Source organism: Hoplias malabaricus, chromosome 14 (assembly GCF_029633855.1).
Source record: "Hoplias malabaricus isolate fHopMal1 chromosome 14, fHopMal1.hap1, whole genome shotgun sequence".
Lineage (NCBI taxonomy): Eukaryota > Metazoa > Chordata > Actinopteri > Characiformes > Erythrinidae > Hoplias > Hoplias malabaricus.
Window position 1 is genome coordinate 2,579,498 of NC_089813.1, and position 26,974 is coordinate 2,606,471.

The 26,974-nt window shown below is 41.5% G+C and overlaps 1 protein-coding gene across 1 annotated transcript in view; it reads left to right on the forward strand.

Annotated features, from left to right (window-relative positions):
• Positions 1–816: 816 nt before the first annotated feature.
• Positions 817–26,974, forward strand: part of LOC136666347 (H-2 class II histocompatibility antigen, A-U alpha chain-like) — a 37,788-nt gene continuing 11,630 nt past the window's right edge. The window contains exons 1-2 of the mRNA XM_066644467.1: positions 817–910; positions 14,994–15,242. Of these exons, the coding sequence (XP_066500564.1) occupies positions 856–910; positions 14,994–15,242 (304 nt within the window). The 5' untranslated portion in view covers positions 817–855. The remainder of the gene's footprint in view (positions 911–14,993; positions 15,243–26,974) is intronic.

A 26,974-nucleotide genomic window follows, 5' to 3' on the forward strand; every position in this document is an offset into this window, starting at 1 on the left:
ACAGATGGCATGCTCCCTTCAGGTAAGAGGTGAGAACCTGCCCCAAGTGAAGGAGTTCAAGTATCTCGGGTTCTTGTTCACGAGTGATGGGAAGAGGGATAGTAAGAAGAGTTGCTGCTCCTTTGTGTTGAGAGAAGTCAGTTGAGGTGTTTTGGGCATCTGATCAGGATGCCTCCTGGACGCCTCCCACTGGAGGTATACCAGGCATGTCCAACTGGAAGGAGGCCCCGGGGTAGACACGCGGGATCCCCCAGGAGGAATTGGTGGATGTTGCGAGGGACAGAGAAGTCTGGGCTTCTTTGCTCGCCCTGTTGCCACCCCGAGCCTGAAATGGAAAAGCGGAAAAGAAGATGATGATTATGATGATAGTAGAGTATTTATGGTCTGATTTAACTGCAAGCTTTCTTAATATTATACAGACTACACCTGCACAGAAGATAAAATATACCAAACTACAATAGTCACATATTCAAAGAGTCACTGCAGAAACACAGTGCTTCTCTAAACCCACAGCAAGTCCAGTAGAAATTGGAATGAGCAACAAAATAGATTTTATTAAATACCTTTGGACCATTTACCCAGATTAATTATGTAAATAATAAATAAATAAAGCACTTTATTACTGTAACACTGGGGGGATTGTAGCGCTCGCGGTATAGAAATGTAAACATGATCATGTGCGTTAATGTTTAAAGCGACTGTGGGGCTCACAGAAGCTGAAAACTAACTTCACCCAGAGATGACAGAGTCAGAGTGAAAGTAAATCTGCTATTGGCTGATGATCCTGAACTGTGTGAGTTAGAGAGAGAGACACAGAGAGACCTGTGTGAGTGTTTGTCCTCTGCGCTGATCACAATGAAGCTGTGTTTAATCCCCGTCTGCACAGCTCTGCTCTACACTGTGTCTGCAGGTGAGAACATTAATATTTCACTCTTCAGTAATGAACTGTTACAGTGTAATTACTGTGTTATTACTGTAGTTGAGTGTAACCAGAAGGAGCTGGATTTGGTTCATTATTTATAATTATTATAGAGTATAGTGTTTATTACTCTGTATTTTACTGTACATCACCATCACATTAAGACTGACACTTATAAAACTGCACTCAAACATTAAAACAGAGACAAAAGAATAAAAAAAGTGAAATAGAAAAACATTAACATGCATCTAATATAAATAAATAGATAGACATTATTTTCAGTAAAAGATGGAGCCTGGATTAAAGTATAAACATTAACATGTAAACACTGTGCTGAATAGAATATTACTTACATAAAAACATAACATAGTGCCATGTTCTGTATTCAGCGAGAAAGTGCAGTCTCTCTCTATATATACAACAATTATTCCAGCTGTGTCTTCAATATTTCATTGGCCCTTTCTGTACATAACTGTAAAATCACAGCTCTGTAGACTAATGGCCCAGCTGGTAAGATGGGAAGGGTTTGGATAGTTAAAAACCCATGTTAATGCTGAGTGGTCAGATAAAACTTCAAACTGAATGCCTTCCATTGTTCAACATCGAATGCTATTTTTCAACTGCCCAGACAATAGCCAGACATTCTTTTTCTGAAACAGAATATAATTTTTCAGCGCCAACAAACAATTTAGAGGCATAAGCTATCACCCCTTCCTTGTTCATACTTTTCTTGGGTAAGTACTGCTATAAGACCAGACTCACTCACTTCTCTTTGCACACAAAATCTCTGAGAGAAGTCAGGTGGTATGAGGACTGGTGCAGAAACCACATCTTCAGCTCCACTGCTCATCCCACAAATGCATGTTCCTCACAAATATGGCACCATTTAAAAGGGAAATTAACAGGCTCCAATGGTATAAGATTTACTGCCAAGTGTTATGGCAATATTTAAGTATCACCAGGAAGGAAGATCGATGCTCAAAGAATTATTTGCGGAAATCAGAGGAATAAAGGCACGGAGTCATGAATTCTCTCCAGTCTCTCCTTTATTAAACAAAACCATGCAGTATATATACAAATCGGATTCCAAAAAAGTTGGGACACTAAACAAATTGTGAATAAAAACTGAATGCAATGATGTGGAGATGACAAATGTCAATATTTTATTCGTAATAGAACATAGATGACCGATCAAAAGTTTAATCTGAGTAAATGTAACATTTTAAAGGAAAAATATGTTGATTCAAAATTTCACAGTGTCAACAAATCCCCAAAAAGTTGGGACAAGTAGCAATAAGTGGCTGGAAAAAAGGAAATTGAGCATATAACGAACAGCTGGACGAGCAATTAACACTAATTAGGTCAATTGACAAAATGATTGGGAATAAAAAGAGCTTCTCAGAGTGTCAGTGTCTCTCTGAAGCCAAGATGGTAAGAGGATCACCAATTCCACCATTGTTCAGCAGAAAGATAGTGCAGCGATACCAGAATGGTGTTACCCAGTGTAAAATAGAAAAGACTTTTAAGTTATCATCATCAACCATGACGATATGGGACGCCATGTCATCCGGACCAGAGAGGACAAGGATAACCCAAGTTGTTATCAACGCTCCGTTCAGAAGCCTGCATCACTGATGGTATGGGGTTGCATGAGTGCTTGTGGCATGGGCAGCTTGCATGTCTGGAAAGGCACCATTAGTGCAGAGAACTATGTTCAGGTTCTAGAACAACATATGCTCCCATCTAGACGTCATCTCTTTCAGGGAAGACCCTGCATTTTTCAACAAGATAATGCCAGACCACATTCTGCAGCAATCACAACATCATGGCTATGTAGGAGAAGGATCCGGGGACTGAAATGGCAGCCTGCAGTCCAGATCTTTCACCTATAGAGAACATTTGGCGCATCATAAAGAGGAAGGTGCGACAAAGAAGGCCCAAGACGATTGAACAGTTAGAGGCCTGTATTATTTGTTGATGCCATGAAATTTTGAAACAACATATTTTTCCTTTAAAATGATACATTCTCTCAGTTTAAACTTTTGATCTGTGATTTGTGTTCTATTCTGAATAAAATATTAGATGTTGGCACCTCCACATCATTGCATTCAGTTTTTATTCACAATTTGTTTAGTGTCCCAACTTTTTTGGAATCCTGTTTGTATGAACCCAGTCACGTACACCATCATGTGTGCCATTTGGGTATTATTACATCATGTCTCGTTCCATCAACCCAAACTTTCCCTTATTGGTGCCTCGTTATCTCCTATTTTATTACTGTCAGGAAAAATGGTTGCAGATGGTGAGGGATGTCCTTCAGTTTGTTGACTGCCTTCTTCCAGTCTATCTAGTCTCCCCTTCTAATCTCAGAATTGCTCTGTTCAGCACTTTCCTATTCCCACAGTCTTCGCTATCTCCTGGGTCACAGTATCACAATGTAATCAATCCCTTCAGGTTACAATCACACTAAGGCCTACATCTAGTAAGTTTTAACCAAGATTAATTAATACAATTACTCCCTGAATATATTGTGTCCTTAGTTATCATTAATCATTACTCATTGGTGTTAATCTGCATTTTCCCATCACATTCTACCCTTTTTATGATTTAAAAAACAGCATAAATGAAAACTTTTAATCATAATATTGCTAAAAGAAAATGCAAAAGATAACATCAGCCATAGACTAGCTAAGTTTTCAGTCTAGGCATCATAACTCATGCACTTAAAAAAAAGGTTAACATACTGAATACTGAATGATTACATGTGATATGATTACATGCCAAATGATCAAATCAAATGATTACTTAAAACCATAAAATCATAAAAATCAGCTTGAAATCAGTATTAGTAAATGAACTTGATTCTCAATGTAAAGATTTACTCCTCATCATCAGAGGAGTCATGCTCCAATGAGGCATAGATTGGTGGGGCATTTGAACAGTCATTTCATCAAGCGGATTGCGCTCACGACCAGAGACTGCAAGGTGAAGCTCCATGTACATGTCTGCACTCACCATACTGAATGTAACAGAATGCTCAATAGCTTTGATGACCAGACTTCTGATACAGGGAATAATACAACATGCGATTAATGCCATTACTAATAGAGAAATGACCACCATGATAGCCAGTTTCAGCCCCAATGCTCCCCATTTGCCAAAATAGGAATCAAACCATGCCATCCAGTCATTATTTATACCTGAAAATCCATACAACTCCTCAGTGAAAGGTGTTAACTCTTCCATAGCCTTATTGAATGACTCGTTTGCTGCTGTGGGATTAGGAATGAAAGTGCAGCAGTGATCACCAAATATGTGACAGACACCTCCCTTTTCAGCCAAAATCATATCTAGGGCAATTCTGTTCTGATATGTCATTTTTGAAGTCAATCAAATTCAATCAAATCAATCAAATTTTATTTATATAGCGCTTTTCACAACAAAAAGTCGTCACAAAGCAGCTTTACAGAGATCCGGGTCCAAGCCTCCTATGAGCAAGCCAGGGGCAACAGTGGCAAGGAAAAACTCCCTCAGCACACGAGGAAGAAACCTTGGAAGGAACCAAGACTCATACGGGGAACCCATCCTCCTCGGGTCGACACCGGAGACACAACAGAGAACAGAAGTAAAAGTGAAATGACCGATGAAGGGGTTATAGTAATATAAATGTAGTATATTAGTGATGATGGAGAAGCAGAAATGAAAATGGTGAGGATGATGATATTAGTGATGTATGAGTCTGATGAAGGAGGAGGTGATCAGGGATTCTGTGTGAGTTAAAATTAGGTGCAGAGTTAATCTGACAAAACAGCATGGCCAAGCATGATAGTGTAGATGAGACAAGGCCAGGATCTTGTACAGGACACGGGCTGGATCAGGGCAAAACCTGGAGAGCAGCAGGACATCTCAAAGCATGAGAGAGAGACAGGAGAAAGAAAGCCAGACAAAGGGAACAAATAAAAATACAAAAGGTTAGTAGGGTCATGGTAAAGAACGGGGAAATTTGTCCTGCGAAAAAAGCTTCCACTGGTCAGGCAAGAGAACCCAGCGACAGACAGCGTTGTTGGCAGTTACTACAAAGCTAACTAAGAATGCTGTAGCTATGGTGATATGACAGGATTAATACAGAACAGTGATAATATTAAAACCAGCCCGAACACCAATATAGAAGGAGTAACCTGAAGGTGAGTGATTAACCAAAAGCTTGTTTGAAAAGGTAGGTTTTTAATCTAGATTTAAAGATTGAGAGTGTGTCTGAGCCCCGAACAGTAACCGGAAGGCTATTCCAGAGTTGAGGAGCTTTGTGAGAAAAGGCTCTTCCTCCTGCTGTGTTTTTCTTAATGCGAGGAACAAAGAGTAGATGGGCATCCTGTGAACGAAGTGTACGTGACGGGCGATAAGGTATGAGAAGTTCAGTAAGATACTGCGGGCCTAAACTGTTTAGAGATTTATAAGCTAAGAGGAGTATTTTATAGTCAATGCGAAATTTTACAGGTAGCCAGTGTAGGGACGAGAGAACTGGGGTGATATGTTCGAATTTTCTAGCTCTAGTGAGCACCCTGGCTGCTGCATTTTGAACTAACTGAAGCTTGTGTAACGCTTTGCACGAGCTCCCTGCCAGGAGCGCATTGCAGTAGTCTAGAAGTGAAGTTATAAAAGCATGCACTAGTTTCTCTGCATCTTTTAATGATAAAATATGCCGAATTTTGGCAATATTGCGTAGGTGGAAGAAGGCGGTTTTGACTGTATTGGATATGTGGGTATCAAATGTGAGAGTCGAATCAAAGGCTACCCCTAAGTTTTTAATGATGGCATTGTGTTTTACTGTTGAATTATCAAGATTAATAGCAGCATTTCTGAGTGAATGTATCTGAGAATCTGTACCTAGTAACAAGACCTCAGTTTTATCAGAATTTAACATGAGAAAGTTTTGCATCATCCAGTCTTTAATTTCAGTTAGACATTCTGTTATTTTACGTAGACAAGCAACATCATTGGGTTTGGCTGATATATACAGTTGTGTGTCATCAGCATAACAGTGTAATTGAATCCCATGCTTACGGATTAGTCTACCCAATGGCAGCATGTAGAGTGTGAACAATACAGGGCCAAGCACTGATCCTTGTGGGACACCATATTTAACTAAAGTATGATTAGAGGATTTATTATTCAGATAAACAAATTGGTAACGATCGGATAAATAAGATCTGAACCAAGAGAGGGCAGATCCTTTTATTCCTACCAGATTTTCCAGCCTATCAAGAAGCATCACATGATCTATGGTATCAAATGCTGCACTAAGGTCAAGCAGCACCAGAATAGAGATATAGCCCTTATCATGTGAAAGGAGTAAGTCATTAGTTACTCTTGTTAGAGCCGTTTCTGTGCTGTGATTTGGTCTAAATCCAGACTGAAAAATGTCATGAATGTCATTGTTTTGTAGGTAAGAGCACAACTGCTGTGACACAACTTTTTCTAGAATCTTAGCAATAAAAGGGAGGTTTGATATTGGCCTGTAGTTTGCGAGTACAAGAGGGTCAAGATTGGGTTTTTTAATAATTGGTTTGATTACCGCTAGTTTCAGAGGTTTTGGTACATATCCAATGTTGAGGGATGAGTTTATTATTGTGAGCAATGGTCTAATGACTTTAGGTAAAATTTGTTTAAATAATTGTGTTGGTACAGGATCCAGTAAGCATGTAGTTGATTTAGATGAGCTAATTAAACTAAGCAAGTCATTTTCATCGACAGAATTCAAGTAGTCTAAGTGCACCTCAGAGCTGGCAGGGGGTTCATCTACGAGAGCCGATGTGACTTTGGACTGATTTTGGATTTTGAGGCGAATGCAAGCAATTTTATCATTAAAAAACCTCATAAAGTCATTGCTACAGAAATCAGAGGGAACAATGGGGTTGATTTCCTTTTTGTTTCCAGTTAGATTTGATACAGTGCTAAAAAGGAATCTAGGGTTGTCTTTGTTGTGTTCTATAAGGGAAGAGATGTACTGTGATTTGGCTTTAGATAAGGCATGTTTGTAGTCGGTGAGGCTGTGCTGCCATGCAATTCGGAAACATTCTAGTTTTGTGTGTCTCCATTTACGTTCATGGTTACGAGCAGCCAGTTTTAATGCACGCGTGCTGTCACTGTACCATGGAGCAAGCCTTTTCTCTCTAAATTGTTTGGTCTTGACTGGTGCAACACTATCTAGGTTTGTACACAATAAGTGGTGTAGGTTGTTTGTAATGAGCTCAAGGTCATTTGGGTGAGTTGGAAAAGAAATGGTGGTAAGGTCTGGAAGGTTGTTGATAAAATCACTAACTGTTGAGGATGTTATAGTGCGCTTTCTAATATAGCGTTGAAGTGTAATGCAACTGTTTCCCCAGAATTCTCAGTGTGTCACGAGTCATATTGGCCAGACATTGTTGATTATACCATATAAAATGTATCCAATTTACATGTTTGTTGATCGTTACCCATACGAAAATAGACTCAAACCCTGCAGCTATAGGGTTTCGCGCTTTGAATTCATTGGGGACCCCACATGGTATGCCTATTGCATCTAAGTAAATCAAACGATCCCCCATAAAATTTCTCTTGGCCCAGCGAATTACCTTTTTAGTTGGTAGGTCAGACAATTTGAATTTAGGAAAAATAAGTGTCGGCCCTGCCAACATAACCAGAGCACATGTACCTGTCCAATTTGAAGGAAGGGTTGATCTAAGACGACCTCCGTTACCACACCGCCAATATATGTCAGCCCTTGGTCTCTGTTGAGTCACCAAGTGCGTGTAACGTGGGAGATAAAGAGTATACACATTCTCAGATGTAGTTGCGTAATCAGACCCCAGTTGAAACACTTTTTGATTTTGATCAACCACCCACATGAAGGAAAAATGTCCCACTTACATCACGCAAGGGCGCTAGTGGTGTGATAGGGAGCATCCAAATTGTCAACATAATCATCTGGATTTTCAATCATCCCTGTAGGGGATAACATTAAGAAAGATTTAAGCCATGTGGGATATTCATAATGTATAACTGAATAATTGGATGTTTTTGAGCCAGCTGCGAGAGCACAATCTCTAGGACACATATAGCCTCCCTTCATTGACTGATCTAGGATGTCTTCATCCTACACATTTTACTTTTATTCCCCTGAAGTAAGCTTTCTATCTTTAATGGATCTGGATGCATTTCCCTCATGTATTCGGCACAAGTGGAAGCATTGAAAGGAAACGGCATGATAATGGGAACTTCCCGAGCACCCATACACAACAGAATTTGTGGCTGTTTAACAGCATATTTAGCTTTTTGATGCCAAAGATTCATACATGACTGTATGGTGCCGCTGGGATAGCCTGAACCTTTCAATGCTAGTCAATGCTGGTGCCAACAACATCAGCCAAAAGATAAAGATTGACAGTTGGAAAACATTTATCCTTGCTTCACGGCGTCGCTGTCGCCCCTCTGTAAGGGTGGAGCCTTCTTGCAATGCGTCACGTGGATCCAAGGTGCGCGTTCCTCGACCTTCACCGCAGTTTCCATAGTCAGCAGGACTTGGAATAGACCCAACGCCCACTGTTCACCACCCAGTCTCCTGTTTCAAGGAGTGTAACTTCCCCTTCAATGGTTTAGGCAAAGCTGCTGCTGCCTGTGAGTGAACAGAGCATAAGATCGTTAGTAATTTCTTACAGTAGGACAACATGTGGTCTTCCAAGAGTCCCACGTCGCCCACGTGGCCTGGTGGATCCAAACCCAATCTTGATGGCCTGCCAAACAAAATTTCAAAAGGTGTTAGACCAGTTCTGGTTCTGGTTCGCATGCGCATATACATTAATACCAATAGTAACTCCTGCACCCAATTGAGCCCTGTTTCCACACAACATTTCTGAAGCTTGCTTTTTGATTGTTGCATTCTCTCTCTCGACTGCTCCTGCACTCTGTGGATGGTATGCACAGTGTAAATTCACATGAATCCCCAATTTCTCTTCTAGCTGAGTGAGTGCTGTGCCATACCCCAATGAGGAATAATGTGCTGAATCAAAACTTTGGCCACTGCCTGAGCGTCTTGTTTGCTGATAGGGAAGCCTTCAACCCATTTGGAAACCATATCCACTACCACCAGACAATACCTTTTCCCCTCGCACTGGTTGAGTTCAATGAAATCCATCTGCAAATGTTTAAATGGCTCATTGGGTGGAGGATGTGCCCATGGTGTTATTTTAATGCCTTGAGCTGCATTGTGCTGGCCGCATATGAGACATTTTTCACAAAACCTTTGTGCAGAAATAGTAAACCCTTTTGTGTACCAGATTTGCTGTACTGCAGATACCATAGCCTCTTTAGATGCATGATCTTTCCCATGAGACAATTTTGCAAAATAGGGAAAATAAGCAGAGGGTAGGCAAGGCCTACCATCTAAAGCTTGCCACATTCCGTCCTTGAAAACTTTGCGTCAAGCAGAACGCTCTGCCTCTGAAGCCTGCGATGTTAGTTCTGTGTGTGAGAGTGTGAGAGGGTGGTGTTCCGGAACACAGGTTTCCTGTAAAAGAGAAAACTTTGGGTCATTTCCAGCTGCTTTTTTTTGCTGCTACATCTGCAAAAGGATTTCCTCATGCCACTTCTGAAGTGTCTTTTGTGTGAGCCTGGCATTTAATCACAGCAACTGCTTTTGGCAACAGGAGTGCCTTTAATAATGCTGCCACTAATGTGTGATGTGCAATGTGTTTCCCTGTGGATGTCAGGAAATTCCTGTAGGACCATATCATTCCAAAATCAAACACACAGGAATATGCGTATTTGGAGTCAGTCCATTCACAGTCTTACCCTCAGCCAGTTTGCATGCTTCTGTGAGAGCCACTGATTCAGCGGTTTGAACTGAGAATGACCCTGGCAACCTGCCAGAACACAAACACTCATGCAGAGACACAACAGCCAAACCAGCGTGCAGCTGACAAATGACATGTATCCTGTTCTGACAAAAATCATTAACACCTCATGTTGAACCACCAACATTATTTTTTTTAACACCATGATATCTCTAGAAGCTAGGATCACCAATTTTGCTGGAGAAATATGCACCTGTGCACTTAACCACATGAGAACACAACAATGCAACATTATCTTCATGACATGCTTCAGCATCAGACAAACAGACCAACAAATAATCTACATACTGAAGACGTGCACTGCCTCCTGGAAAAAGAAATCCTCAAATCAGCCTTAAGGGCTGCATTAAAAATGATCAGTGATTCTGCATAACCCTGAGGCAATCAGGTCCATGTCCACAATTTACCCTTAAATAGAAATGCCAACCAGTACTGGATTTCTGGGTGCACCGGAATGCTGAAAATGCATTCAGTAAATTAATCACAATAAATAAATAAATAAATAAATAAATAAATAAGTGTTGTTAACAGGTTTAACAGGTACCTGGGATAAGACTATGTGCTGATTTGGAACTTCTGGGGAGGGTGGATGAATCTCAGGATTAATCTCAGAATTTACTGCCTGCAGGTCTTACACAAGTCTCCACTCTCCAGATTCCCCATGAAGCACTAAATTTATTATTCTTCACCAAATATATTAGAGTATGAACCGCTGATTTAGGGTGGAGAACAATCACACCAGCAGTGATGAGCGAACTGAACACTGATGTGATGCCCTCAATAGTGACGCGCTTGAGTGGCTTTTTCGGTTGATAGTCCCTTTTAGGATTAACTACTAAAGGTGGGGAGCATATCATCCCCAACTTTATTTGCACTTTGCATATCAGCAGTCTGGGACTGCAGCCAGTTCCTCAGGAGGAACTGAAACCCATACACAGCTCTGGTTTGTGTGTGTGTTCATGTCAATTGAGAAAACAGAAACCACAGCTGTGTATTAGATGCGGAACACTTCAGAATTTTTCACCATCTTTTTTTCACTTCCCCTCCATGATCCCACCAATCATTCAAGGAGGTGCACTTGCACTGCCACGGACCCAGATCTCTCCACCCATCCTCAAGAAGTTTAGACAGTGATAAATGAGGCTCAAAATGCAAAAAAATATTTTGAACAAACATTTGAGCCACGGAGTGACAATTTTCCCCACTAGAGATAAACAAGCTTTGGCTTTTAATTTAAAACCCTTTATTCCTTTATCAAAAGAAAATCTTCATCAGAAGATTTGTGCACAGTGCAATGAGGTCATCTATTGACAGGACATCGTCTGTTAGGAGGTCAGTGGATTGCAGAAATGTAGACTGAACAGTGGACAGTAAATCTGCTGATAAAGCCAAGCTTTCTCAGCTTCCACTCATATGTATAACAGCAAGTCACTTGGCTGCTTCACCATGACATACACCACTGTATCCTCCACACAGACCTCAATGCCCACATAGACTCAGTATATATTAAATATTCAATTTACACATTAAATCCCTAAATTCCTGAATCCCTGCCCAGGAGATTAATTGGGCGAAACTTAGAAAACAATAATGCATGTATTTATTTTTTTCTGTCTGCATGGAACATCCTAAAGACTCTGTTACTACATCCGTAACTTTGGCCAGACACCCCTTATGCTGAGGTCTAATTGAAAAACATGAAGCTCAAAGTGGTTGCTCATGAATCTACTAAAAGCTAAATTCTACCCTTGCTACAGTCATCTATATTCTAGGCATGGCAACATAAGAATCAGTTTGTGTTAATAACAAAAATTGTTCACTTATTTGCTCATGGTCTTGTCCAGATGCTCCATTCCCCTCTGGCTCCTCCGTCCCGCTCCCCTCATCTCTGTCTGCTGCCTCCATTGTTGTCAGGTTCAGTCTCTTATGAAGTGGTCATGCAGTCCACAGGAGAAACAACCTGAGTTTTATGGACTCATGTCCATAACCATGGTGAAAACCCCTTTGTGGATCTTTACCAGCTACTTGTTTCCACAGAGCCAGCTGAGCCTCTGCCTGTTTACACTCTTCCTTCTTCTTGCTGTTCAAAGTCTTTTCTGCGTGTGCAGCAAAGTTCTCCACATAAGCAATGCTTTTCCACATGAGCATGCGAGTCTCCCATTCGAACTGCCAGCACAAAGTTTCTCCAAAGTTCATGTATACTTGGATGGAAAGTCTCACAGAACTGTCTGAGGTATTTACAGGATTTCCTCACCCCATCACTGACATCAGGGAGTGAGGCTGCCACCTCTTTTATTTCAGAAAATGTCCAAGGCCCAAACACTTGTCCTACACTGTCACCCATAGGCACTTGGAGCATTGGCTTGCTGAAGTGCTCTGTCACCTCCATCAGCCTGGAACTTCATCACGGGAATGGAGCTTCATGCTCAATGGTGTGGTTTCTTTCCATTTTCAGTTTGGGGTGAAGTCTGTTGCAGTCATCTTTGGCAATGTAGTCGAAGAGACTGTGTTGTCTCTCCGGTCTTAACTGTCTCCCCGACAGCCCCTTCTGCATGCTTCAACTGTTGTTGTGGCTGTGTGGTCAGTGTCGGCTGCTGCAGCTGCGTCAGTAGCACTGGCTGTGCTGTCAACTGCGCTACAGTGGACAGAGGTGCAGGTGGTGGTGGAGATGAAATCAGGTGCAGGTGAAATCAGTTGAGAACACACGTCCAGGCCCAAGTCAATCTTCAGATGATGACCATAATCTGGAGGCGCATTCGGAGGAAACCGGTTCGGAGCCAGAGCAGGAACTGGGGCACATGGAGAAGTGGAGAGTAGAGAGTAGAGGACACACATCAGTTTTTTTGTATTAAGTTTTTTCCCTTCTAATTTTTTTTCTGTGTCTGAATTCTTTTTCTGACTCACCCTTCCATATCTGTAGTGCTTGCCAGTCCGTTACAACCGGCTCTGGTAGATTTCTGAATTCTGTAATGATTTTTAATCTTAACCATTCTAATTGTTTAACACTGAAGTTTCCTCCCACAGGAAACCCCTTTTTTACCTACTCTTCCATCTGCCTCACACTGCTTGGCCCATACTCTTTTAGTATGAGTCGGTACTGCGAGGCAGCTTTATTTATCCTATCTTTTTCAAGAATCTGCGTCCATGCTGTTTTGCTGTAACAACGCCCCATACTTGTATTTAAACAAAAATCCCAAGTTCATAACCCCCCCTCCTTTTTTTTATGCCAACCCCAGGTTGATGAAACTCTTTCTTTTTGTTTCTCCCTTAGAAGCTATTTTGACGTCACCTGTATGTTCCTCTCTAGCAGACTCTTTCTAACGGCACCTTACTCAATAGAATGTTCTACCCTAAGAGCTTGTCAGCTCTGGAAACATAAAATCATCAACACCTTACCGCGGTTCAATCGGTATTCCCTCCTGGTGTCCCGTGCCAAGTTCAATATCAGCGGTGCCGGTGGACCAGAAATGGAGCCACCTCCCCACTCTGGAGGTGTAGCTGGACTTACCCTTTCAATCCGCCTTTTGTCCCCTGCTCGGAAGACACCAGAAACACGAGATATCCCAGACAACGAGCCCCCAAATTGTTATGACAATATCTAAGTATTACCAGGAAGGAAGATCAATGCTCAAAGAATTCTTTGGGGAAATCAGAGGAATACAGACACATCAAGAATTCTCTCCAATCTCTCCTTTATGAAACAAAATCATGCAGTATATATAGGACCCCAGTCACGTACACCATCATGTGTGCCATTTGGGCGTTATTACATCATGTCTCATTCCATCAACCCAAACATCCCCTTATTATCTTGTTATCTCCTATTTTTTTTACTGTCAGGAAAAATGGTTGCAGACGGTGAGGGATGTCCTTCAGTTTGTTGACTGCCTTCTTCCACTCTATCTAGTCTCCCCTTCTAATCTCAGAATTGCTCTGTTCAGCACTTCTCTCTTCTCACAGTCTCCGCTATCTCTGTGTGTGGTGGCGAGATACGCTTGTGTCCTCTTCCAGGCTTTGTCACAGTTTGTCACAGTTCCAGATGATTTGAACTTTTTGATGATTGCTCTGACTGTAGATGAGGGCATCTGCAGGTGAGTGGCTATTTTCTTGTAGCCATTGCCTGATTTATGAAGGTCGACACACATCTGCTTTACTTGAATAGTGTGTTCTCTTGTCTTTCCCATGTTTAAGAGTGAGTAAGAGAAGTAGGCCTCTGTGTAACACCATAGTTATACCCCAGGGAAAAAAGGGTTACAAATTAAAGGTTCCTAGATACTTTGATTAGTCAGGATCTTTTCTATTTTTTTTCACTTGAGTTAAGGTTGCTTTTTTTTTCCAATTTTTTTTTTTTCTGAGTGAGATAATCACTGATCACCATGATACTAACATGAACTATTTATACTATGATCCTGTCATGGTTTCACTGCAGTTAGTAACTAATGATAACCATGATACTAACATGAACTATTTATACAATGATCCTGCTATGGTTTTCTACAGTTAAGTAGTAAGTTAAATGAAACATGGCTCTGTTGGAAATGGTGCCTTATTTACTGTAAAGCACTATTTTTTTGTTCCTGCCATTTTTTATTACTCTTTGAAAACATGAAAATTTTTTAGTGCATTATAAGCATCCCACAATGCGCCACAAGAAGTGGTGTACAGCCCCAGCTCCAAAAAATGGTGGGACGCTGTGTAAAACAAATAAATATAAATAAAAACAGAATGCAATGACTTGCAAATCTTATAGAGCCATATTTGGTTCACAGTAGAACACAAAGCACACATCTGCTACTTGAAGTGAGACATTTTACCATTTCATAAGAAATATTTATTTGATGGAGTAACGCATCTCGATAAAGTTGGGATATTTTATATTAACTTTATTTACACTTTACACAGTGATTACACAGGTGTACAAACAATGAAACCTAGAAGATAGCGATAGGTGTGTTCTCTAGTTTTTCATGTGTTTATCTAATTTACTTACTATTTACTAAAATCATATTTATAAACAAATATTTAAATGAATGTTTATTAAAACAAAATAAAACAATATAATCAATTCTCAAAATAAATAAACCAAACTGACTGAATAATGTGATATTCTCACTCTCTCTCTCACTTTTTCACTCTCACTCACTCTCTCTCACTCTCACTCTCTCTCCCTCTCTCTCTGTCTCCAGTGAAACACCGGAATGTTGCATTAAGCCTCTGCTCAGACTCAGAGAGAGAGAAGATCTATGGACTCGATGGAGAAGAAATGTGGCACGCTGATTTCAGTTTGGAGAAAGGAGAGATGACTCTGCCACAGTTCGCAGATCAGTTCACCTATGTAGAAGGAACCTATGAGGGAGCTGTTAATGACATAGGACACTGCAGAAAAAACTTGGGTCTTAGTATAGAGATTAATAAAAACCCTGTAATACCAAAAGGTAAGACCTGAGCATGATTACAACACACAGAGCACTCACAAATAAAGGCAATGTAGGTCAGTAGAAATTATTCACATATGTGTGTGTGTGTGTGTGTGTGTGTGTGTGTGTGTGTGTGTGTGTGTGTGTGTGTTTGTATATTGTTCCTGTCCAATGAAAACTGTCCAAAACAGTAACTTTACAGAAAAAAGGAAAAAACATTCTTAACTTTCATTGAAAGTCAGTGTAAAATATTTAATTCAGAGTAATCTGGAGCGTTTCTTTTGGTCATTCATCATGAAATATTTACATAGTGTGAAGAACAGCTGTTGTGTGCAAATGTTGTAGTAAATAAACTCCCACAAACACAGAGATACTGTTTTTCATTGGATCATCAAAAAGTTAATGTATTTCAGTGTTCAGTTCAGAAAGTGAAACTCATCTATAGATTCATTACAAACAGAGTGATGTATTTAAAGTAGAGGTGGACCGATCAGCGCTTTTGAGGCCGATTCTGATTATTTCTATTTTTAACGAACTCATGTAAAACAGCATTATATACAAAATAAGCAGTAAATAAACAAAATAAATCAAACTAATTCAGCCAGCACTGCCATTATAATATTTAGAGCCTTCATTAATTTAAAACTAAAAAAGTAAATTATATAAATGCAGTCAAAATTGCAGTAATTAAACTCAGACCCTGGTTTATTTTAAAACTAAAAACTGTAACCATTAGATGTAGATATTGAATTGTTTTTAAACAAAGAACAGTAAAATGTTGTGTAAATGAAATGGCACTGGGTCTGGGCCTGGTTTAAAGGGGAAAAGTCCATCTGCCGAACGACTGCTTCTTAATGTTGAGATTTAGGGCATATTTCTTTTCACAAAGAATAACACTTCAGCTTTCTGTGCTGAGTCTGTTCCTCTTTCACTCAGTTTATTGAAGCGACGCTAAACAATCTTTCATTATCCGCGCTCGTGCAGGGTGCAAAGAGAGAGGCTGGAGCGCGACCAGAGCACGGGAAAGCGGGCCTTATTGCTTTTCCATTACACCAGTGCACGTGCTTCGTGGGACGGTGGCCTCTGAAAGATAGCAGCGCACTGGGGATGCGTTCCTCCAGTATTTCACTTGGACAAGGACAAGGAATCTATTCTGGATTTTTCTGTGGGTTTGTCTGTGTTCCTCTGACTTGGTCCTGGCCTGTCTTCACCGGAACACGGCTCCTGTTTTCGCCAGTTACCAAACATTTATTCACCGTTTGACTCGCAGATTCCTGGTGTAACAAAATAAACCAAATATTACATCCATAGCAGTGGTGGATGCTGGTCTTTCAAGGAGGGGAAGCTCAATTTCGGCCTACATTATAAAATGTGTCGGTTTATTTATACGTAAATTCTACCCTCCGTTCCTTTTCAAGAAAATGATCTGTGACCCTGTCGTACCAACAAGGCATCTTTTCCAGGGACTTGACTAGCGTCCTCTCAACGGCCAGCAGAGCCAGGCTGCTTAAACGGCCTTGGCCCATGTGAAGTGTGTCCGCCTGTGAGTGCTTTGTGACGGTGGAGGGGCTCAGCAGCACCCGCTGGACAGAAACTGCGATAGAAGTCAGAAAGAGTGATAGAAGTCAGTCTCCAAACACAAGCAGCTACAAAAAAAACCACCAGAAATAGAAGCTCAATTTGTCGCTAGTCGTTTTTATCAAATAAAATGCCGCTAAGAGGTTTAAGAAAGTCTCCGGTTCAACTCAGAACAGAATGAAAATGTAATGCTCCCACGGATCTTTACACCAAAGGATCGCTGATTCGCTCATTTCGCTGTCAATCAAAAAGGGATTCAGCCTCAGACAGATCATCCAATCATCATGCAGAAGCTGAGAGTCCGGGCCAGCCGAGGCCAGCCCACTGCCCCATAGACCTCCAGAGACACTGAGCGCCCGATGGGCGGGACAAAGCCCAGCATTTATCCAATGGCTCGTCTCGTTTCGCTGCACTTCGCTGCTTCGCTATTGAACTCTGTGGACTGTTTAAAGTACTGTGAAGCTGCGGGAATGATTGAGAGGAAAGCCGCGTCTTTACCAGTGATAAGAAGCTGACTCTGAACAAAAGTTGAGTGCATTATAGTGCATATTTATTCAATGACATGTACACACAACAGTATATATTTGATCACTTATTTTTTGACATTTTAGGGGAAGCTGAGCTTCCCTGGCAGTCTTCGAGCAATCGCCTCTGATCCATAGCTTTTATTCATTAAACTGTACTTACTCCGATTAAACCAGAAACGCAGCCAATTGTTACTGATTTTGCCCCTGCGCCCACCTCCAGCGTTAGGGACCGTCGCGCAATCACCAGAAGAAACGTATAGCGTTTAACTCTTTCTTTATTGGACCTAATGATGTCGCACACAGTTAGAAAACTACAGAGACTTTTTCTTTACACATTAGGCTTACTTTGGTGAAAAATTCAATCATTTATTTTATAATGATTTTAATAACCATTTAAATATATTAAACTCCAATGTTATTAGACAAAGATTTTAAATGAAATGACAAAATTACAGATATTTATTCTTCACACATTACAGGGATTATTATGGTGAAAAATTAAGACATTAATTTTATAGTGATTATAAAACCCATATAAATCTATTAAATTCCAATGTTATTGAACCTAATGATGTCAAACCAACACAGAACAAAACAGATATTTATTCCTTACATGCTACAAGGCTCGATTTGGTAAATAGTGAAGTAATTTATTTAATAATGACATTCATAGACAAATAAATCTTTTAAACTTAGAGATGTACAGATATTTATTCCTGACTACAAGGGTTAATTTGGTGAAAAGTGACATTATTTACTTTATAATATTTTTAATTTTCACATAAATCTATTAAACTTTTTAATTAATGCACCTAATGAAGTCAAACCAACTTAGAAAAATACAGAAATGTATTCCTTACATTCTACAAGGCATATAGTGGTGAATAGTTAAGTTGTGTAATATATAATAATGTTAATATCCAGATAAATCTATTAATCTCTCTGCTTATTGGACCTAATGATGTCACACCAACTTAGAAATGTGCAGATATTTCTTGCTTATATACTACAACACATTTAACACATTTATAGATTATTTAATTTATAACAATGTCAATAGCCAAATAAATCTACAAAACCCAAAAAGTTGAGACTTTTTGCAAAATGTAAATAAAAACAAAATGCAATGATGTGCAAGACAACATTTTACATGTTGAAACTGAGAAAGTTTATGAAAGTTTAAAAGTTTTGAAAAACATTTGCCCATTTTGAATTTTATGCCAGCAACATATTCCAAAAAGTTTGGGACAGGGGCATTTTTACCACTGTCTTACACCACACTCTGTAAGTGTTTGAGAACTAAGGAGACCAGTTTTCTGTAATTTTGAAAGTGCACTGTTTCTGATTCTTGGTTGTTATAAGATTTCAGCTGCTCAACAGCTCAGGGTCTCAGTTATAGTGTTTTTCATTTGACAATGCACCAGATGTTTTCAGTTGGTGACAGGTCTGGACTTGTTTAGCTGTCAGATACTTTTACAAGATCTTTACTATTTTAAGTTGAGAAACATTATCCTTGAATTATTTCACTGTTTGCCCAGGCAGTCTTTCACAAAGTGGTGAAATCCTCCCCATCTTTATTTCTGAAACACTCTGCCTCTCTGACACACTCTTTTTAAACCCAATCATGTCACTGACCTCAGAAACACATCCCAAAACCATTGTCTGTGAACATGATTAAGAACCAAGAACGAAGATCCAGAAACACAGCTGCATTCTCTGGACCCCAGCTCATTTAAGATGTACTGAGGTGAAGTGGAAAAGTGACCTGTGGTCTGACAAATCAAAATGTGAAATATTTTCTGGAAATGATGCATCCTCTGGGCCAAAGAGGAGAGGAACCATCCAGCTTGTTATAAGTGAAGTTATGCTAATAACATAATTTTGGGAGTAGGACCACGCCCGAACTCCTCCTCTCAGCCCTATATATACCCTGCAAATTCACGTCATTTCTGCGACAGACAAACTCGCCTCATTTAGCTCAGGAGACGGATCTTGACTCGACTGCTTCACGACATCAGCTTGCTCTTCCGCGCTGAGTCATTCCTGCTGATCCCCATATTTGGAGCCGTGTTCGGCCTTTATCAAGCCCACTGAGCCTCCTGTTTTAAACTGGCTCCTGCTAAACAGCTATGGGACTGCCCGGTATCTGAAGTAACGTACGGCCGTTGTCTCGCCTGCAACCACTTCAACTGTTCTATGCTCTGCTGTCTTACCCGCTCTGGATCGGTGCTCTGTTCTCTTGCTTCTCCTCCCGCTGCATTCGGCCTCCCGGGTGACCCCCCGCATATCCCTCCGACGCTGGCGAAAGGCTTCGAGCCTCCCCTTATCTTCATCTTCGGCTACGCTGCTACGGGACTGCCTCGTGTTTTGGGGAACGCGAATCTACTGTCGTCACGGCTGCGGCTCCACATCTACGAGCTCTACAGCGCCTTGAGACTCCCATTTCCTCCTCTCCGGCAGAACAGCCTCGGCGTTCCAGCAACGTGCTCCGAAACAATGGCGTCGCTCACTCAGCTAAAGAGAGAGAAACCCATCTGCCGGTGTAAGGATCCCCTGTGCAGCAATGCGATGACATCACAACCGTCTATCTCCGACGCCCCCCGCTGGAGTATCCTTGGTCTTCCCGGTCGTGTCTAAGCTGGAGACATTAGCCTCAATGTCTTATAGTCTTTGCTGTCTCACAGGTCGGTGCCTTAGAGGGCTGTTTTGATAATAATATAATCATCTGAGCTGAATTGGATAATGGCTTAGAATCTGCATTATTTATGCACATCTCCCATGCAGTAGTTTACCTACACTGCTTGCCAAAGTGGTCCTATCTGAAATGTTGGGGGAAAAAAAAAAAAAAAAAAAGCTAAGCAGGCAGCATGTTTAAGCCTCCATTCCAAACCGGCTCCTCTTTCCATCTGAACACTACCTTGATTGACAGCATCGCACCCATTTAGACAGCCCTCCGAGTTCATTTAGTTCTCTCTTATCCTCTCTACGCATCATCCCACCCCTCCCTTTATCATCCCACCCCTCCCCTTTTTCTTTCTCTACATCTGTCTCTATGCATCATCCCACCCCTCCCTTTATCATCCCACCACTCCCCCTTTTTTCTTTCTCTACATCTGTCTCTACGCATCATCCCTCCCCTCCCTTCATCATCCCACCTCTTCCCCTGTTGCAGCCGCAGCTGCATGCCTCAGACCTTCTAGCTCGCACCCCTCTATAGGTGCTGCGGCGGGCCTGTCTCCTGTCCAGCGCTCTGACCACTCGACGCGGTCTACTCTACGCATCATCCCACCCCCCCCCTTCATCTTCCCACTTTTTCCCCATTGCAGCCGCAGCTGTATGCCTCAGACCTTCTAGCCCACACCCCTCTATAGGTGCTGCGGCGGGCCTGTCTCCTGTCCAGCGCTCTGACCACTCGACGCGGTCTACTCTTCGTAGGTCTACTCTACGCATCATCCCACCCCTCCCTTCATCTTCCCACTTTTTCCCCATTGCAGCCGCAGCTGTATGCCTCAGACCTTCTAGCCCACACCCCTCTATAGGTGCTGCGGCGGGCCTGTCTCCTGTCCAGCGCTCTGGGCACTCGATGCGTTCTTCTCACTGCATTCTCACTCAATGCTCCTCATTCCTCATTCATTTTCTTTCCACCCTCTTCCCCTGCTGCTGCTCTATGCCTCATACTTTGCAGCTCACACCCCCTCTATAGGTTGATGTTCCGGGCCTGCCTCCTGCCTGGCGTTCTGGGCATTCTATGCAGTTTCCTTGTTGCACAGCTTCCTCACCCTAGATTCGCTCCCATCCGATCGTCTCATTCTCCCAGCCTCTACATCAGCAGCTTGCATACTTCATGGACACTCATCCCAACCTCTTTAATTTGTGGCCACGCCATACCCCGCCTCTAACATTACAATTCTCATTTTTCTATTTAGGTGCTGCTGCAGACCCTCATCCTGACTCCTCTGCTGATGTGCTTCTCCAAACCTCCGGCTTCCAGTTTATACTCTCTTTTCAGATGCTGCTGTGGACTATCGTACCAGACCCTCCTCTGTGCTGCCTTGCTGCTCACACTCTACAGCTTCTAACTCCTGCTCTGTTTTCAGGTGCTTCGGTGGACCTTCATCCCCCACTTCTTACTGCTGCACTACTCAGAGTCCCTGACTTTCCAGCTCATCGTCTTCCCGGGTGCCGTTACAGGCCATGTCCTAATCCTCTGCCTTGCATCTGTCCCACACCCCGCCTCTTCCTTTACAGCACACCCTCTCTCCTGATGTGGACCTTCATCCTAATCCCCTTCCCCTCGTGGTTTCGCTGCATCCTGCCTCTTCCTTTACAGCCCTCCTCTCTCATGCCACAGACCTTCATCCCAACCCCATTGCTTTGCGGCCGCACTGTTCCAGCTTATGCTCTCTCCCTAGGTTACCTTGGACCGACACTTGATGCCACCTAGGGCACCTGTTATTTCAACACCCTCTAGGCATCTTCGTTATCTTGTAGTCAACTTTCTACATTGCCACCTTGCTTGAGCACCTCGGCCCTTTTTGGATTTTCCTCTTCCAGAGTTTTCTCCCGTGTGACAAAATGCCTTCTTTCTATCTCGCTTTCCTGCGGTGCTGACCTTTTTGGGCTTCTTAACTGGCCTCATCTGTCATCCTTCTAGATCACCATTCCGTTCTCGATTCTCTCTATGCCATTGGAAAGGCACCACCAGGGCACACCTGCCAACAAAGAATATCTCGCTTTATTAACACTGCCCCTCTGTAGTACTTGACTTCAAGGCTGCTACTAATCCACTTTCCACCCATTATTGCCAGCCTCAGACCCCTCACTATTACCCAATCACCATCAATTACACTGAAGTAGAAATTGGACTTAGCAACACTCTGTCCAGTGCATGGCGGCCTAGATAAATGTCACTATTATTGTTACACCGTAGCAAAATGACATTTAGCTGGTGATACGTTATAATTCTATTATTAGTTGATCTTGTCCATCTTAAGACCAACTCTGACTCTATATCACTTTTCGCAATCATCACCCCTTTACCACTGCGGCATCTGAATACTCGAATTGCCAGTCACACTAGAATTTCCGTTATCATAATCAACGAAGGACATTCAACATACTCATGCTATTTCTCTACCGTCTCAAATGACACTCAGTCATACACCAGTTTATTAAAGGTAGTTCATTCAAAGACTCACTAACCCCTTCATTTCACCTAAACACAATCAGGACACCAATCAAACCCTTGACCAGAGTACCTGAACCTATCCATTCTGTAGCACTTAATGACCAGCATTCCTGTAAATTTTTGGGGGTCCGGCTTCATATGCATTCATAAGCCGCCCTGAATTCTTCCCCAAAAGACTTCTGAGTTTGCCTCCCCGTTTCAGCCTCTGCGGGCGTGGTCCGTACTAGCAAAGTGAAGTTATGCTAATAACATAATTTTGGGAGTAGGACCACGCCCGAACTCCTCCTCTCAGCCCTATATATACCCTGCAAATTCACGTCATTTCTGCGACAGACAAACTCGCCTCATTTAGCTCAGGAGACGGATCTTGACTCGACTGCTTCACGACGTCAGCTTGTTCCTCCGTGCTGAGTCATTCATGCTGATCCCCATATTCGGAGCCGTGTTCGGCCTTTATCAAGCCCACTGAGCCTCCTGTTTTAAACTCGCTCCCACCTCCACCCCATCTCCACCCTTTTCTCATATTACTTTATCCAACGGGGGGGTCTGGCTTCATACGCATTCATAAGCCGCCCTGAACTCTTCCCCAAAAGACTTCTGAGTTTGCCTCCCCGTTTCAGCCTCTGCGGGCGTGGTCCGTACTAGCAAAGTGCACAGTTCAAATGTCAGCATCCATGATGGTATGAGGGGACATTAGTGCACATGGCATTTGGTGACTTGTACATATACTTGTACATGTACTTGTATATCACTGAGACAAAGCCAATGCACATTCTGCATGGGTTACAACAGCACCGCTCCTTAGTAAAAGAGTCTGGGAGCTAAACAATCAAGCGCAGTGACACTGTGGTTATTAAACCAGATACTGGTGCTTTCGGCAGTGTGGACAGGGGCCAAGTCCTGCTGGAAACTGAAATCCGCATCTGCATAAAGCAGACAAGCTCTGACTTTGGATTTATCTAACGCAGTGGACCAACACCAGCAGATCACACGGCTCTAGACACTAGATCACACTAGACTTCAGCAGCTTGGATTGTGTGCCTCTCCACTCTTCTTCCAGACTCTGGGCCTTGATTTCCAAATGAAATGCAACATTTTACATCTTAACAATTCTTTCAAGGCTGTGGTTTTCCCTGTTGCTTGTGCATATTTCTCTACCACAGTTTGTCCTCATCTTACCATTAACACCTTGTTAATGTAGAGAGCATGTTTTGACTGTACTGTTGTCACTGCAATGAGGGCCTAAGGCACTGTCTACAAATTACACAAACAGCTGCACAGTCACTTTTCGTCTAAGAAAATCAACAGCTTGTGAAAAGTCAAACATAAGACTACAAATTAAATTGTATTAATCAACTGCATCTTAAGCTACAACATTCAAAGTTTAGAAAGTCCTTGCCCTTTTTATAACAATTTCACCATGTATTATACTGAATAACAAAAACTAGCAGCACTATATATACTGATATAAGTTTAAACAACAATAGAGCTAAAAGAATAAACACTGCAGTATTGTTCTTTGCCTAAAACTGTAAAAGTCATGTAAGATTAAGATAATTACAATTTTTATTAGGTTTTGTTTAACAAGTGAACAGTATCCTCAGACTATAAATCTTTTGGTTTTATTGTTTTTGTGGAAATACGTTTGCTACAGAGACAACACAGGTCCCTTTATAAAAGGCATGTTTTCAAACAGCACATAAAGGATAATGCACCTGAACGATTTGGAGTTGTGTCAGAATGTTATTGTGCACTATTTTCGTTCCTGGAGAAGTCTCCCACAAGAGCAAATTCGCGATGCCGCAGTGAATGATGGGTTTTTCAGGTCATTCTCGTTGGAATGTCATGAACCGATGTGTCCTCGTTATTTTGGGTGAATCGAGAATAACATCCAGGTCCTTCAAACGTTCCTGGCATTTGTGTTTAGAACTTCAGCAGTGGAAGATGTTGTCAAGCAACAACATGAGAACATAAGAGGACCCACAGGAGCACACACTGAGACACAGCCCAGAATCTCAGAAATGTATTCTCAACTCAAGGTGGGAGAGGAAAAACACTCAAATATAATAATAGTACCATTTAAGTTGTAACGTAGGGCAGCATCTTTTAAGGTGGAACAGAGCATGGCCCCAATTAATGTGGAATCTATAGTGAGTTTGTTATTCTGACTAGAATGCATTATGTTTGTCCATGAAAGGTCTTGTTTGTCATTAAAAATGAAACAAAATAACTAAACCAACACATGTCTACAGCCAATGATGCATTTACAAGAGCATAAACATCAGTTACAGTCCATTAGCAACCCCTCAGTCTTCAGGAGCTCCAGTCTGATTCCCAGTATGTCCTCCTCATGCTGATTTCACCCCTGGTTTTGAGACTGGACAGTGTACCACACCGTGGCACTGTGCCATGATTCCTCTGACACAAAAACTCACATTGCATGCGGTCACAACACTGCAGCCACTGAGAGACTGTTCTTAATTTTGCTGTAACATACGTGAGGTTTCTAAACCACAGAAATTAACTTTAAAACTGTATCACTAGCGCTTTTCCACTGCATGGACCTTACTCGACTCAGCTCGTTTGCTTTTCCATCAGACAAATCCGGTACCTGGGACTTTTAGTCCCTGCTCGCGTGTGGTATGAAGTGAGCCACATGGGTGCTAATGAAACAAACTGAAAAAAAAAACAGCTGTGTTTAGTCAAAAACAATTAAATAATAAATGACACACGAATACACAATGAGTAAACCTAATTTACTGTAACCGTTGTTGTGGCATTCAAAAGCCTTTGGTTCCCATTAGCCGTTGGTTCCCATATTTCATAGTGGAGCTGTGCTAGTGGAAAAGCGACCAGGGAAAAGCTCATCAGTTCATGCTGGGTTGAGCAGAGCCAATACCATGCAGGTGGAAAAGTGCCATAACCGTCAAGTTCTATCATGGTTTCCTGTGAAACCAGTAACTATTTCAAGTTTAATGCATTGTATTAAGCCCAGTGCCAATACAATAAATGTACAACTCTCAGATATGTATTTTTAAGGTTTACTAAGTTGTGGTGGAGGGTGGCACGGTGGCGCAGCAGGTAGTGTCGCAGTCACACAGCTCCAGGGACCTGGAGGTTGTGGGTTTGTATTCCCACTCCGGGTGACTGTCTGTGAGGAGTTGGTGTGTTCTCCCCATGTCCACATGTGTTTCCTCCAGGTGCTCCGGTTTCCTCCCATAGTCCAAAAACACATGTTGGTAGGTGGATTGGCGACTCAAAAGTGTCCGTAGGTGTGAGTGTGTGTGTGTTGCCCTGTGAAGGACTGGCGCCCCCTCCAGGGTGTATTCCCGCCTTGCGCCCAATAATTCCAGGTAGGCTCTGGACCCACCGCAACCCTGAACTGGATAAGCGGTTACAGATAATGAGATGAGATAATGAATGAATGAATGAATGAAATCCATTTTTGTCTAATTTCTATACATTGTACACAATCCATCACAAGACTACAAAATAATTGGTATTTAATTGAATGGCAAGAAACTACTCATAGGTTTTGAACTTTCAGTTAAACATTATTGAAATTTAGACAGAAACCTGACCACAATTAATTGATTGTAAGACTACAATATGTTGTATTAACTCAATGCCTCTTATACAATAAACTACTAAATGTAGCTTAACTGTCACTTAATTATGGTGGTCACTTTTGTACCAATTGTAAACAATCAATAATAAGATAAATTCTATGAAATAAGCAATATTTTGACTTAAATCAAATGCTTTCTACACATCAAACTAAAAAACCTTACATGGGTATTTTTAACTTCTGCTAAATTGTACTTTTTATTGACAATGTGCTACTTATTATCCGAAAAATCTGGTCTATGTTTCCAGAGGGAAGAATGTGTGAACCTTGTGGCAATTATAAAAAACTGGAACTAGAACAGTTTCTCAATCTTTTATTTTTTTTATCAGGGCACCCTTTAAAAATATGCTAAATTTAAAGTCACCCATATTTAAAAAATAAAATAATGTTATCTCTGTAACAGTTGCCCTGGCGCCCCCTCCAGGGTGTATTCCTGCCTTGAGCCCAGTGATTCTGGGTAGGCTCCTGAACTGGATAAGCGTCACAGAGAATGAATGAATGAATCTTTGTATCATCTGACAACTGAAACACACACACACACACATGCATAGTTGATTTGTGAAATATATCCCCAAAAGGGCCATTACTATAAATATTTATGTTTGGAGTTACCCTGTAAAAATATAACCAAGGAATCATTAATATCATTAATATCAACAAAGAACAAGGCAAAAAAAATTAAAATAAATAAAAATAAATAAATAGAAGTGTCATTTCTCTCCAGAAACATTGACTATTATATGTATTGATTTTTGCTTGTCTCTGGACTGCCTCTTTACCTGTACAGAGTATTAAGTGATAATCTCTGAGTTGTACTCACCTGGATGAG